The sequence below is a fragment of the Cnephaeus nilssonii genome (assembly GCF_951640355.1).
Source record: "Cnephaeus nilssonii genome assembly, chromosome: 6".
Lineage (NCBI taxonomy): Eukaryota > Metazoa > Chordata > Mammalia > Chiroptera > Vespertilionidae > Cnephaeus > Cnephaeus nilssonii.
The window spans coordinates 103,613,587-103,629,322 of record NC_137077.1 but is presented as its reverse complement, the minus strand read 5'-3'; the positions used below and the strand labels follow the sequence as shown (position 1 = coordinate 103,629,322).

Here is a 15,736-nt window from a genome sequence, read left to right as displayed (position 1 = left end):
GAAAAAAGAGATAGAGAAAGATATAAACAAATGGAAGAATATATCGTGCTCATGGATTGGTAGAAACAACATCATTAAAATATCCGTACTACCCAAAGCAATCTATAGATTCAATGCAATCTCCATTAAAATACCAATGGCATATGTCACAGACCTATAAAAATCTCTCCAAAAATTTAAATGGAATAAAGAAAGACCCCAAATAGCCGCAACAATCTTGAGAAAGAAGAACAAAGTTGGAGGGATAACAATACCAATACCAAGCTATATTACAAAGCCACCGTTCTAAAACTGCCTGGTACTGGCACAAGAACAGACACAGAGACCAATGGAACAGAACAGAGAACCCAGAGATCAACCCAAGTCATTATGCTCAATTAACATTTGACAAAGGAGCAAGAGAATACAATGGATTCAAGACAGTCTCTTCAATAAACGGTGTTGGGAAAATTGGTCAGATACATGCAAAAAATAAAACCAGACCACCAACTTATAATATATAAAAAACAAATAAACTCAAAATGGATAAAAGACTTAAATGTAAGATGGGAAACCATAAAAATCTTAAAAGAATCCACAGGCAGCAAAATCTCAGACTTATGCCGAAGCAATTTCTTCACCAATACAGCTTCTAGGGCAATGGAAACTAAAGAGAAAATAAACAAATGGGGCTACATCAAAATAAAAAGCTCTGCACAGCAAAAGAAACCATCAACAAAACAAGAAATCCCACTGCATGGGAGAACATATTTGCCAATGTTATCTCTAATAAGGCTTTAATCTCCAAACTTTACAGGGAACTCATACAAGTTAACAAAGGAAGATAGCTGAAACCGGTTTGGCTCAGTGGATAGAGCGTCAGCCTGCGGACTCAAGGGTCCTAGGTTCGATTCCGGTCAAGGGCATGTACCTTGGTTGCGGGCACATCCCCAGTAGGGAGTGTGCAAGAGGCAGCTGATCGGTGTTTCTCTCTCATCGATGTTTCTAACTCTCTATCCCTCTCTCTTCCTCTCTATAAAAAATCAGTAAAATATATTTAAAAAAAAAAACAAAAAAAACAAAGGAAGATAAACAATCCATTAAAAAAAATGGGCAAAGGACCTAAATAGACACTTTTTGAAAGAGGACATAAGGAAGGCCAAGAGACATATGAAAACATGCTCAAAGTCACTAATCATCTGAGAGATGTAAATCAAAATGACAATGAGATACCATCTCACACCTGTTAGAATGGCTATCATCAACAAATCAACAAATGACAATTGCTGGCAAGGATGTGGAGATAAAGGAACCCACATATGCTGCTGGTGGGAATGCAGACTGGTGAAGCCACTGTGGAGAACAGTATGGAGTTTCCTCAAAAAATTAAAAATGGAACTCCCATTTGACCCAGTAACCTGGAATATATCCCAAGAAATTAGAAACACCAATCACAAAGGATATATGCACCCCTATGTTCACAATTTACAATAGGTAAGATTTGGAAACAGCCTAAGTGCCCATCAGCAGATGAGTGGATTAAAAAACTGTGGTACATCTACACAACGGAATACGACACTGCTGTAAAAAAAGAAAACTCTTACCATTCACAACAGCATGGATGGACCTGGAGAGCACTATGCTAAGTGAAATAAGCCAGTTGGAGAAAGATAAATATCACATTATCTCACTCCTTTGTGGAATATAATGAACAATATAAACTAATGAACAAAAATAGATCCAGAGACAGGGAGCATTGAACAGACCAGCAAACCTCCAAGGGAAGGCAAGGGAGGGTCAGGTGGGGTGGTAAAGGATCTACCAAAGGACTTGAATGCATGCATATAAACATAACCTTGGACACAGACACTGGTGTGATGGGTGCATGTCCTGCGGGGGGGGGTGGGGTGGGGGGGGGCAGTGGGAGTGGCTGGGGAAGGGTTGATGGGGGAAAAAGGAGACATATTTAATACTTTAAACAATAATATATTTTAAGAAAAGATATGAAGGACACTTAAATGCATATTACTAAATGAAAGAAGCCAATCTGAAAGGCTACATACTATTATGATTCAAGTATATGACATTCTGGAAAAGGCAACACTTCAGAGGCAGTAAAAGATCAATGTTGCCAGAGATTTGGGGGTAGTGTGGGGAAAATTTTCAGAGGACAGGGGATTTTTACAGCAATTAAACTATTTTGTGTGATATCATAATAATGGATACATTTCATTATACATTTGTCCAAACCCAAAATATGCCCAGCACTAAGAGGAAATCGTAATGTAAATTTTGGACTTTGGTTAATTATGTCAATGTAATTTCATCGATTGTCACAAACATACAATTCTGATAGGGGATGTGGATAATGGGAAGGCTGTGCATGTATGTAAATGGGGGAATATGGGAAATCTCGGAACCCTCCCTTCACATTACTGTTAACCTAAAAAGGCTCTAAATATAAAGTCTAGTTTTCAAAAAAGTATAGAGAGAAAAATTATAAATTTAGCATGTCAGATCTCTTTTTCAGTGATTCTGTTGGTAAATTATATTTTCTTTCTGGGTATTTACTTTTCAAGATAAAATAGAGAGTAATAAGTATATTTTAAAATTAGATGTTTATTTATGTCTGGGTCTATTTATGGACTCTGTATTCTGTTCCATTAATCTATTCATTTATGTCAATTCCAGTCTTAATTACTGTAGTTTTGTGGGTCTTGAATTAATTAAATTTTATTCCCTTTAGGAAGGAACCAAGATGGCAGTGTAGATAAGTGGGGTACTAGCATACTCTCCACAACCACTTCAAAATTACAACTAAAATACAAATCAACCATCATTCACACTGCCTGAAATCTGGCTGATTGGAAGCCCTACAACTAGAGAATGAAAGAAGAAACCACATTGAGACTGGTGAGGGAAACAGGCTGGTCTGACACTCACGTTGCATGTTTTTAATAGGAAGGGATATCTTGGCTAAGGAGGCCTTCCACGAGGAGCAAGGGGTCCCAGCCCCAAACCAGGTCCCCAGTCCAGGGTTCCAGTGCAGGGAAGAGAATTCCCTGTAACTTCGGGCTGTAAAAACCAGTGAAAATTGTAGCTGACAGGAGGCTGTGGAAGTCCAAGGCAGTATCTCTGAAAGATGTGCAGATTTACTCAAATTCACTCCCTCTGACCTTCAGCACTAGGGCAGCAACTTGAAAGGATCTGGGGACATACAGGGAGGAAGTATATTATCTGGCATAAGGGCAAGAACTGGGGGACAGCTTTATCCCAGACAAAAGTGCTAGCAGAGGTATTGTTCCTATACTGAGACCTGCCTGTCCCCTCGAGCTGACTGGCAGGTGCCATATCTCAGTCTCCATAAACCTAGCCCATACCCTGGTGATTCCCTAAGATCCTGCCCCACCCAATCTGCAGCCTCACCCAAGCTGTTTGCAGTGGCTTTTCCATATCAATGGCCTGTCCTTGCCCCAGGCTTCAGAGTTTCCTAAAATATCTTAAACAAGCAGCATCTGGCATCAGCATGCCCCATACCTATCAATAAGAGGCCCAAGACCCAGCACTAGCACCAGCTTGCCTTGCTTCACTGCTGGGCCTTACCTGGGCACTTCCTAGCCCAGGAGACAAAACAGTTCTACTTAATACATAGAAACAAACACAGGGAAGCAGATAAAATGCAGAGACAAAGAAACATATCACAAATAAAAGAAATGAAAACAAGCAAACTACTGGATACAGAGTTCAAAACAATGGTTATAAGGTTACACAAGGACCTTAATAAGAGCTTCAAGAGAATTAATGAGAGCTTCAAGGAACTTAGTGAGACTTTTAAGGATCATAGTAACAATGTTGAAGACATAAAAAAGGACCAGTCAGAAATTAAGCATACACTAACGGAAATAAAGAATAAATTACAGGGATTCAACAGTAAAGTAGAAGATTCTGAGAATCAAATCAACAATTTGGTATGTGAGGAAGCAAAAAACACCCAATCAGAAGAGCAAAAAGGAAAAAGGACCAAAAAATATGAAGATAGTGTAAGGAGCCTCTGGGACAACTTGAAGCATACCAATATTCACATTATGGGGGTGCCGAGAGAAAAGAGAGAGCAAGATACTGAAAACCTATTTGAAGAAATAATGACAGAAAACTTCCCCTACCTGGTGAAATAGGCTTACAAGTCAAGAAAGCGCAGAGTCCCAAACAAGAGGAATGCAAAGAGGCCCACACCAAGACACATCATAATTAAAGTGCCAAGGATTAAAGACAAAGAGATAATTTTAAAAGCAGCAAGAGAAAAGCAGTTAGTTACCTACAAGGCAGCACCCATATGACTGTCAGCTGATTTCTCAACAGAAACTTTGCAGGCCAGAAGGAAGTGGCAAGAAAATATTCAAAGTGATGAACAGCAAGGAACTACAACCAAGATTACTCTACCCAGCAAAGCTATCATTCAGAATTGAAGGTCAGATAAAGAGCTTCACAGATAAGAAAACGCTAAAGGAGCTCATCACCACCAAACCAGTGTTACATGAAAGGTTTAAGGGTATTCTTTAAGAAGGGGAAGAGGAAGATGAAGAGGAAAAGGAAGAAGAGATAAAAATATGAACAATAAAATGGCAATACATACTTTTCTATCAATTGAATCTAAATATCAAGATAAGTAAACAAGAAATCTAATGAACAAAATAAACTCACAAATAAAATAGAACCAGAGGCATGGAAACATGAAACAGACTGATGAATCTCAGAGGGAAGTGGGGAGGGGAGTACAGGAAGAAATTAACCAAAGATCTTACCTATAAACACAGACAATGGGGTGGTGAAGGCCTGGGATGAGGCAGAAACTGGGTGAGGGGGACAATGGGGGAAAAAAAGAGGGAATATCTGTAATACTCTTAACAATAAAGATTTTTTAAAAACCACCCAAGTTTATATGAAAAGCTGAAAAAAGAAAAACACAATAGGATATGAATGGAACTCCATCCGAGTTCTTATATCCTTTTATGTAAATGTAAGTTGAATTCATAGTTAAAAATATGAAAAATTTATGAAAAATTGCCAACATTGACCTAATTGCCTTGTAATGTGGGCATCCCAGTCCCACAGTATCTTAAACAGGTACTGCATGCTTATAAAATCATTGACATAGAACCCAACCCAGTGTTTAAGTAAAAAGATCAGAATGTTTTCTGTTCTGTTCTCCACTATATCCTCAGCTCTGTTCCATGTTGTGTAGCAAATGCTCAATAGCCATTTATTCGAAGAATTAAGTAGATATGTTAAAAAGTAGGTTATATTTTCACCCCTTTTATTATCCCATGTTTTAATTGCTACTCTGTTGTGAATTTTGCCTATGACATGAAGGAGAAAATTGAAGTAATATTAAGGAAAATGAACAGTCAGCTTCCTCTGGATAGAAACCAAGAGTAACAAAGAGCATTCTGGTTATGGCCTTGATAAGTCCAGGGCAATGAGCTGGTCTGACTCACAAATAGTTTTGATCACCTCAAAAACCACTGCCCCTACTAGAGGTAGGAAACCAGAATGAATGCTGACCAATCAGGCTTAGTCACAGTCATCCAGGAAACATGAAAAAAATATGATGCACCCAAATTCTCCAAATACAAAGCACTCTCTTAGCATATTTCAAATGCTAGAGACTATAGTTCTCTCATCTGGACCTCCTACTCACTTTTTTTTTTTTTTACTTTAAAACTAGAATTTCTATTTATTATCACTTATCAAAACACTATTTTGGTTACTGTAAATAAAATATATTAAAATTAATTGTACCTCTTTAGTGTGACTTTTAAAAATTAATATTGTTGAAAGTATTACATGTGCTCATTTTTCTCCCATTGCCCTCCTACTCACTTTTGCATCTCACCTCTGACCTCTTAAGTCTGTATTGGGTACACCTTCTGTCCCACAGCCCCTGGCTCCCTCATCACTGTGTTCTTCATGATCTACTAAGATGTATGTTTGATTAAACTCTGTGTGCCATCAGGACTGTTCATGTCCTACTGCTGGTGCCAGCTCCACACAATAAAAGAAAGGTAGGACAGAGGGAGTGGAGAATAGAAAAATAGGACAAGAAGGAGCAAGAGAGCAGAACTGGGGGAAAACAAGTCAACCACAGAGTAAAGGGGTGTTCCGAGTATGGCTTCCTTCAGAAAGAGCAGTTATTACTCAAATAACTTCACAAAAGTCTTCTTTTTATTAGTTAGAAACAGAAATCCCACAATGCTGTTCCTTACTAGCCCTGTACAGAGGCAACTGCCAATTACAGCTTAGAGGATGTTTTTCAGCATCCCACAAAATGGTTAGGAAAAAAGCCCATATGAGTGCTTTTAAAAATAAGTTTCTCCAAGCTGGACCATGAACACTGTCACTAATGCTTGTCCTTCCCCTGTGAAAGGAAGGTACAACCAGTTGTTCAGTTCTGAAGTTCCTCACTGCACTCCTTCTAACTCCTTAGTTCCCAGTATCAATTGTTCCTGGCTAAGTCCACTAGTAACGATGGAAATAACCAAAACCATAGACATAGTTAGAAGGATCTTCACAAGGGGACGGCGGCGGGGGCGGGGGTGTGGTGGTGGGAGCAAGGGCCGGCTATAAGCACAATGTGCCAAGTGCTATTAAGATGTCAGTGTACCTACATGTTTTTAAGTTAAAAGCAAGTTTTTAAAAGTGTTTTCCAATATATAAGCTGAAATATAGTGGGAGAATAATAAGAATTCTAAATAAGAATTTTCTCTTTTACTATTAACCAAAATAGCAAAAAGACTTCTCTTGGCTGTTTTCCTGGCCTCCCTGGTGGCCATTACAACAATTGCCCAGCTTTAGAGCTAGATGTCCATCAATCTGATGACTATACTGGTGGTGAAGCAAAGGAAAGACTACTACAAAGATACTCATTTCACTTTATTTCCAAATAAAATTGTAGAAGACACTACTTCTTATTTCAGCATGTTCCTCCCTGCTAAGAAAATGTTACATCAAAAATTCTGCTAGATAATTATTAACTGAAGTTACTGTGGTCATCATTTCACAATATATATAAGTGAAACCATGGTGCTATACAACTTAAACTTATTCAGTGATGTATGTTAATTACATTTAAATAAAACTGGAAAAATTCTTCTAAAGACCTAAGAGCAGGCAGCCACCCAGGAACACTTCAAGTAAAAGGCAAAGATCACATGCCTTGGTACGTTTGTAACCAACCTGATGTGGCCAGGGTTCATTCTACAAACCTGTGTCCCAGAATTTGGGGCTATATACTAAAGGAGGTAGGCACAGTTTATCCTTATAATTCCTCCATGTTCAACTTTTAACAACAAAATATCGATTTTATAATGTGCAATATTGGGAGGTCCAAGAAGGTGGCATCCAAGTAGGAGGACACTGACCTCGTCCTCTCTGTGAATAAACTCAAATATGCATATATGTAGATAGCATTACTCCTGCAAAGCAACTGAGTGCTGAAGGAACAGCTTCTGACAGCAAACAAGAGAAACAGAACAAATAGAGAGGCTAGGAGCCATGGGAGTCCTCCACCATTGTGTATGTCCCCCTCCACCTAGATAGGGTGGGCAGAGGTTCTATGCAGGCACTCTGGCCTGCCTGCAAGGTAGCTGCAGTGTGTCCCTGGACACATTATCTGAACCCATTTTGACTCAAAGGGAGCAGGCAGGATCAACTGGGCAGTACTACACACAACTGTCCTCCTCACCCAGAGCTGCTCTAGCTAGATAGACCAGATGCCTTAAACACCTGCTTGGCTCCTACCTATCTGCCTGTCAAAACCACCCAACACATACAGTCTATACAGAGTCCACTTCTACATAGGCCAATTTCCCAAGACTGGAAGAGAGAGCTATTTTTTTTCTAATTCATATAAACTATGAAAAAAATTCATAGAAAGTCAAACAAGATTTAAAAACAAATTTTTAAGATTAAAAGACAGAAGAATATCTTTCAAGCAAAGAAACAAGAAAAGTCCTCAGGGGGAAAAAAGAAACCTAAGGAAACAAAAATCATTTGCCTGATTAAAAATTCAACGAAATGGTCATAGGATGATTACTAAACTCAAGAGTGGAATAGAGGAACTGAGGGAAAACTTCAACAAAGAGTTAGAAAGTGTAAGAAAGAATCTAGCAGACCTGAAGAATATAGTAACTCAAATTAAAAACACAAGAAAAGGAATCAGTAGCAGATTATCTAATACAGAACAATGGATGAGAGACCTAGAAGACAGACTAGTGGAAATCAATTAATCAGAACAGCAGAAAGAAAAAAGAATTTTAAAAATGAGGATAGTTTAAGGGATCTCTGGAATAAATAACATCAAGTGCTCAAACATTCACATTATAGGGATCCCAGAAGGAGAAGAGAGAGAGAAAGGAGCAGAAACTCTAAGGAAATAATAGCTGAAAACTTTCCTAACCTGGGAAAGAAAACAGAACAGACATCCAGATCCAGGAAGCACAGATAGTTCTAAGCAGTGATGGTGAAACTATGACACATGTGTCAGCACTGACACGCTTAGCCATTTCTGATGACACGCGGCTGCTGAGGTGGCCGCATGCCGAGGATGAAACATTTGCTACTCCTGAGGATGAAACATTTGCGAAATAATGTTTTTTCCTCAAAGTGACACACTACCCGAGTTATGCTCAGTTTTTTGGCGAAGTTTGACACACCAAGCTCAAAAGGTTGCCCATCACTGGTTCTAAGCAAAAGGAACCCAAAGAGACCCATACCAAGACATACTGTAGTTAAAACGGTAAAAGTTAAAGAAACAATGTTGAAGAAAGAAAGAGAAAAACAAGTTACGTACAAAGAAAACCTGTAAGAATATTAGCTGATAGCAGCAACTTTACAGGCTGGAAGAAGTGGTGAGGCATCTTTAAAGTGCTGAATGAAAGGACCCTATAACCTAGAATAATATACCCAGCAAGGTTGTCATTCAGAACTGAGGGAGAGATAAAAATGTTCTGAGATAAGCAAAAACTAAAGTACTTAATCACCCTTAAAGAAGCTTTACAATAAATGTTAAAGGAGCTTCTTTCAGTAGAAAAGGGAAGACCAGAACCAGAAAATTTTCAAATTATGAGAAATGGAAAATACTCACAGGTAGAGCCAAACATTCAGTAAATATAGCAATCTGACATCTTAAAAGCTACTGCAAAAGTTAAAAGAAAGAAGTATCAAACTCAACTCAAACTATAATAGGTAGATACACAACACAAAAGGATCTAAAATATGACATCAATAACATAAAACACAGAAGGGAAAGTAAAAATGTAGCTTTTATAGAATATATTCTAATTTAAACACCTATCAGCTTAAAATAGATAAAGAATGATATACATAAATCTCATGGCAACCACAAACCAAAAACCTACAAAAGACATTCAAAGAACAAAGAGAAAGGAACCTAAACAAAACACTAAAGAAAAACAGCAAACCACAGGGAAGAGATCAAGAAGAGAAGAAAGGAAGAGAGGAGAACTATAGAAACAACTTAAAAACAATTAATAAAATGGCAATAAGTACATATTTATCAATAATTCCTCTAAATATAAATGGATTAAATGCTTCAATGAGAAGACATATTGACCAATTATATGTCCGATAAGGAGTTAATATCTAAAACTTATAAAGAACTCACAACTGAACACACACACACAAAAAAAAATCCAATTTTAAAAATGGGCATAGAACCTGAGCAGATATTTCTCCAAAGAGGACATACATATGGCAAGTAAGTATATAAAAGATGCTCAGTATCACTAGTCATCAGGAAAATGCAAATTAAAACTACAATGAGACATTACTTTACATCTGTCAAATTGACTATCATTGATAAATCAACAAACAGTGTTGGCAAGAATGTGGAGAAAAGGGAACTCTTGTACATTGTTAGTGGAAATGCAAATTGTTACAGTCAGTATGGAAAACAGTATGGAGTTTCCTCAAAAAATTAAAAATAGAACTTATGACCCAGCAATCCCACTTCTGGGTGTTTATCCAAAGAAACCCAAAACACTAATTCAAAAAAATACATGCACGCCTATGTTCATTGCAGCATTATTTACAATAGCCAAGATATGGAAGCAACTCAAGTGTCCATCAATAAAGAAAATGTGGTCCATATGCACAATGGAATATGACACAGTTATAAAAAAGAATGAAATCTTGTCATTTAGGACAACATGGATGAACCTGAAGAGTATTATGCTAAGTGAAATGTTAGAGAAAGACAAATACCGTACAATCTCATTTATATGTGGAATCTAAAATAAAAAAAAAACCCTAAATAAATGAATAAACAAAACAAAAACTGACTCATAAATACAGCTGATAGTTGCCAAAGGGGTGGGGGTGCAGCGATGGGAATAAAAATAAATTAAAGTAAATTAACCTAGGCAATGTATGTCCTAAATTGTCTAGGAGTGTTTTGAGGCTCAAGGAATATACTTTTTAAAACTTCATGGAAATGCCAAGATAACTCTCAGAAACTACCAAAACTCAAAATTATTGAAGTGGCAAAAAAGTTTTAAATAAATTGTGCAATGTCTATGGACACACACACACATGACCTTCAGAGGGGCTTGTGAGCCAACACATCTTCTGAATCCATCTGACATATTCCCCCACCCCACCACTGCATTGCTCTTTGGTGCAAGTGACCAAAAACTGGATCTAAATTTGGCACATTTCAAGGTCAAATGATTCAGCAAACAGAATTTTACCTCAAACAATGTGACTTAGTCCATTCACCCATCCACACAAATGTCCACACACACACCATTTTCCTTGCTACAACTCCATTAATGTCTATCCCAGAAGGTTACCTGCTTCTGCGTGTAATGCTTACAAAAAGAAAAGGCATCTGGATGTGTTTGTTCCTCCCCCTCTATTCCCCTCCCCCTACTCGCTCAACATATATGCAATAGCTGTAAGAGCAAGAAAAGCATGTTTTAAAATTCCATTGGTAAAAGTAGGCACATAATTTGAAGCAGCTCTAAATGGACATCAAGTTAAAAAAAAATACCAGTTTTCAAAAGTCTATAATTATGTATTTACACAAAGTACATAATTGTCTATGTATTTACATAAATTACAGATTATCAAGGAAATCACGCAAGGTTGTAGTGTTCATGAGAAGAAACAGAATGAAAACACCATAAACTGAATCAATTCATTTATCTACACAACAGAATCTAGTGGAGATAGGTTCCCCAACCTGGCACGTCCTTCGACACTGCCTGGGATATTCACAGAGATAGATGGGAGGGTGGTTCAATCATGTTAAGTCTTTAACCAAGGTGCACATATTAGCACCAATAACACAGTGGTTGGGCTGTCTAAACATCTGTTGGTGAAAACTGGGACCACCCATTTCACAGTAGCTAGGGGCTGCCAAATGAAGGGCTCTAAGCCTCTTAGGAGAAGAACCAGATGCAAACCTATGAGCTCACTCTGCTGCCAAATAGAATAATGCCCACCAAAACCCTGAGCAATCTACTCTCCCAGAACACTTATTTACATAAATTGCATAAGTCAATATTTATTTATTTACAGACCATTACAGTTTATTGTATCCATTGCCAAAAGCAAAAAAAAAACAAAAACATTTTTCTCTTTTTTAAAAAAATAGGTACCAAAACAAAATAACTCCAAATGTAGACATTAAAGTAGCATTTTTCTAGGAATGCATGGAGCTTTTAGTCTTTTTCACAAATTGTTTTCTTTATCTTGGGCTAATTGCACCTCATGCTACTTTAAGATTACTTTTGGTTATCACCTAAAATCAATTTTTTCAGCGCTAAATATTGTACTTATGACATCCTCAAACTTGATTCATCCCTGTGGTTAGATGCTTAATGTTTCTCAGTCAAAAATATTAAATGTCTTTTGGAAAAACTAAAGCCTGAATATGTGCACATTTTAACAGCAGCAAAGAGTTAAGTAATAAATAAGACTACTACATATTGGGATTAAATACAGTTTCTCTTTAGAAAGTTAAAAAAAAAAAAGGAAACTAAATGAAGAGAACATTCTGACCTTTATCATAAATCAACTATCTTACATTGCTCCAGCCCCCATCCCCAAAATATTTCTTAATTCCAAAGGTTAGACTTCGTTTTTCCTTAATGCGTATCAGCAGGAGGGCTCTTCTGTGTGCTCCAGCTTGGCCCTTAAAAGGGCCACATATGTTCACGGCTATAAGTCATGGGCTTCTACTTCAAAACAGCTTTAACTCACCAGTGACATACCTTTATTTTTCATAGAGAATATGCATCACAGCAAAACAAAGTTGGAGTATTAAATTTTAACATTAGCTACATAAATCCCAACACATTTTTTAACTGTCACTTTTAATTTCCCAACATAACTGACTAAAAACTGTTCTCTATGGTATGAGAATTTGTTATAAACTCCTTTTTCTTAAATATTGCTTTAAGAATTTGGCTCTTTTCTCCTTAGATATAGTAAGGAATAGTCCCCTTGCCCAAGGGCAAGTTCCAAAATTATTGCTATTAAATAAATATGTATTCTTATGCTTTTCAGCATAAACTGTTATAAAAGCCTTGTAAAAGATATTCTATATAGTAACCTTCCCTTTAAAAAAAAACTGAGCGCTTGTGAAGACCTTTTTAAAACCAAAACAGTCAACAAGTATAATACTCCCCCCCTCATTGTCAATTATTAGTAAAGACTTAATAGTTTCATTTGCAAGTTTTACTTGAAGGTTCTTTTACCACGTATTATGACAGTTCACACCAAAGTCAATTTTCCATAAAAGATGTTACAATGACCTCTATGGTACTTGTATAATTTCATATTTGATAACCAAATGTACAAATAAAACGTTATGAGAATGATCCTACTAATCTGGTTCAGGTGTCCCTTTAAAAAATAATCTGTGCTATGTAAGCTTTTTTTTCTTTTTGAGAACTCTAATCAGTACAATGTTGGATGTTCATCCCGCTGTTCTAGAGACCATCTAACATAAAAGCATGGCTACTGCTTAGCTTTGGTACATTCTGCAATAGATTTAGACGAGTCGGGTATATACTGACCCTCATATTTTCCAACTGTGACGTTACAAGGATGCCGTCAGTCACTTAGGAGAGAGTAAATAGTACAGACACAGAATAAAAGTTTGAGACCCAGTTTATCTTTAATCCTCTGGGATAAGCTATGAAACAAGCATTCTGAAGAGTGAATACTCAGTGTCATGAATGATGTGCATAAGTTTACAATAATACGGGCACAAAAGAGATTGTCACCTTCAGTACATTAAGGGTCATCAGAATTTCTCATATCCATGCAAAGTTATATTCACTTGCATGAATTCACCACAGGTTCATAGCAGACTTTCCCATTTAATGCTTATAGAGCCTAAGCTTCCAAAATGCCTATCTGGCCTGTACATATTTCATTAAAAATAAACTCTATATAATAAATAAATATATAAAATAAATAAAATGTTGCCTTTGGAATTTCTATAAATAAATTTAACTTTTTTTTTTTTTTTTTACACTAAGAGATCTTTGCTTTAAATTCACTGGGATGGCACCAGTGAGAATTAACTGAAAAGGTCTCTTAAGTAAGACTGCACCCTCCATGCCTTTGAAAATGCAGTGTACCCTTGAGCAGACGACCAGCCAAAATCCCATGAGTCAAAGTGTGGCAGCGGTGCTGACACCAGCTGAAGGACAACTGATTGGACATGTGAAAGTGTGTCTATTCCCCAGCATGCATCAGGCTACCATCTTCTACTTTGCTCCTGTCTTTGATTTCCTGCTGCTCATCCACTCACACTCACACATACACACACTAGCATACATACACCCTTGTCTCTTCTCACAATAAATCAAGTGGGCACAGGCAGGCCTCCCAGAGGACAGGCATGTAAGTGCAACACAAAGTCAGCACATCCCCATCCACGCCTCCATCCTACGGTATACATGCGACAAAGTTTGGCAACAGTGGAGCAGATGTGATGACGCAGCTAATCAATAAGAACCCACTGCACGGAACCTTTATAGTGGTTACTTTGTTAAGGGCTCAAGTGAAGAAATGGTCTTTGTCAACTTTGGCTGAGAATATCCTTATATAGTTCAGGTACTTTGTCAGGGTCCACTGGTCTTGGTAAAAAATGTGTGAATTTCTGGTGCCGTTTAGTCCTCGTTCCTTCTCTTGGGGTCCCATCTTTATTTAATGCAACATAGTATCGCCTTCCAGTGTCCACATGTTTATAGAGATTCGAAGAGTACGTATTATACCAGTTTTCTTCAAACTGTTCTCTGAATACACACTCTTGGGTTAGTTTTTCCTGTTTAAAAAGAAAAGGAAGCAAATGAGTATTTTTACTAAATTAGTTACGTTCTATATTTAAAACAATTTTCATTTGCTACACACTATAACTCTGGCAAGAAAATGGTGATTTTAACTCACTAAACCATTTTAACACATTTTGCCAAAACTGCTTTACTATATAAATTTAATACATTCTCATTTCTTATTCAGAATGATTAAAGCACAAAATATTCAAAGTATTTTATCATTAGACTTTTATGCCTCCCAATTATCAGAATGAGTAAAACAGGCAAAGGACAACTAACAAGATGAGTTGTTCTCGTTTTCACTACAGCAATTAGGGTGATGACCATCCCGCAGAAGCCAAGGGTTCAGGTAACTGCTTCATCTTTTTTATATTTTTCATAAAGTACTTGCTACATAGACCAACATAAGCAACATCACCAATACCAGTTGCTGTCTAACCTTTGAACAGTGGTGTTTGCTTCTCCCTCCATAAATGTGGTTTTCAAACCTCAGTGTACACAAGAATCACCTCAGCTGCTTTTTGAAAATGCAGACTTCCAATTCCAATTCTTTAAAATTCTGATCCAGAAAGTATGGAAATACGCAATTGTAACAGGCCCTTGGGGGAATTCTGAGGCAGACACTCCTTGATCTTCATTTTAAGATATAATGCGTTTGGTTATGACTGAAGTAAAAACAAATATTCTAGCCCTCCTATTTCCCTGAAATTCAAAGGAAGAAGAACCTTTCCCCCCAACTTAAAAAGCCACGTTCTCAGGCATGCAGCTACCAAGAGAAAAGCTGTACTACCTCCCACATTCATCAAGCACAAAGGTATCACCACCCCAGAATCTGGGGCTTCTACAGCTGCCTGTTGTGGGCTGGAGTCGTGACCAGAAACAACATGCACATTACATCCCAGAACTGTGAACAATGCCCCAAGTACAACCTCAAACTGCTCACCTGACACCTGGAGAAACGAGGCAACAGACTAAATGGCCTCTCTGCTCTTCTCACCCCTCAACTGAAACGTTTCAAATCAATCCCTTCCTAGATGGTACTTCTTAAAAATAAACACAAAAATCGCTTTTTAAAATCTCCTCCTTGTTCTTGCCCACCTGACACCTTACATAAATAAGAAAACAAATAAATATTAAGCGCACACACACAGTTAAAACAGCAGAACACATCAGGACATTTGATGTGTTTCCAATTCTGTCATTCAGACCCAGAGGACAGACAGCAAACTATACGTCACCAAAAGGCAGACGCCCTTTTCACATGCACACACCAGACAACACAACTGAGGACACGGAGTTCATAAGATACCAGCGGGGCAGAATCCATTCTCTGACTGCTGTGTAGTAAATCAGGAGTGAAGGAGGGAGAAAGGGAGGGAGTCTGACAA

General features: G+C 37.6%; 1 protein-coding gene across 6 annotated transcripts in view; it reads right to left on the bottom strand.

Annotated features, from left to right (window-relative positions):
• Nucleotides 1-11,121: 11,121 nt before the first annotated feature.
• Nucleotides 11,122-15,736, bottom strand: part of FGF9 (fibroblast growth factor 9) — a 215,321-nt gene continuing 210,706 nt past the window's right edge. For all 6 annotated transcript variants that reach the window (XM_079774113.1, XM_079774111.1, XM_079774110.1 and 3 more), the window contains one exon: nucleotides 11,122-14,338. In XM_079774113.1, the coding sequence (XP_079630239.1) occupies nucleotides 14,093-14,338 (246 nt within the window). In that variant the 3' untranslated portion in view covers nucleotides 11,122-14,092. The remainder of the gene's footprint in view (nucleotides 14,339-15,736) is intronic.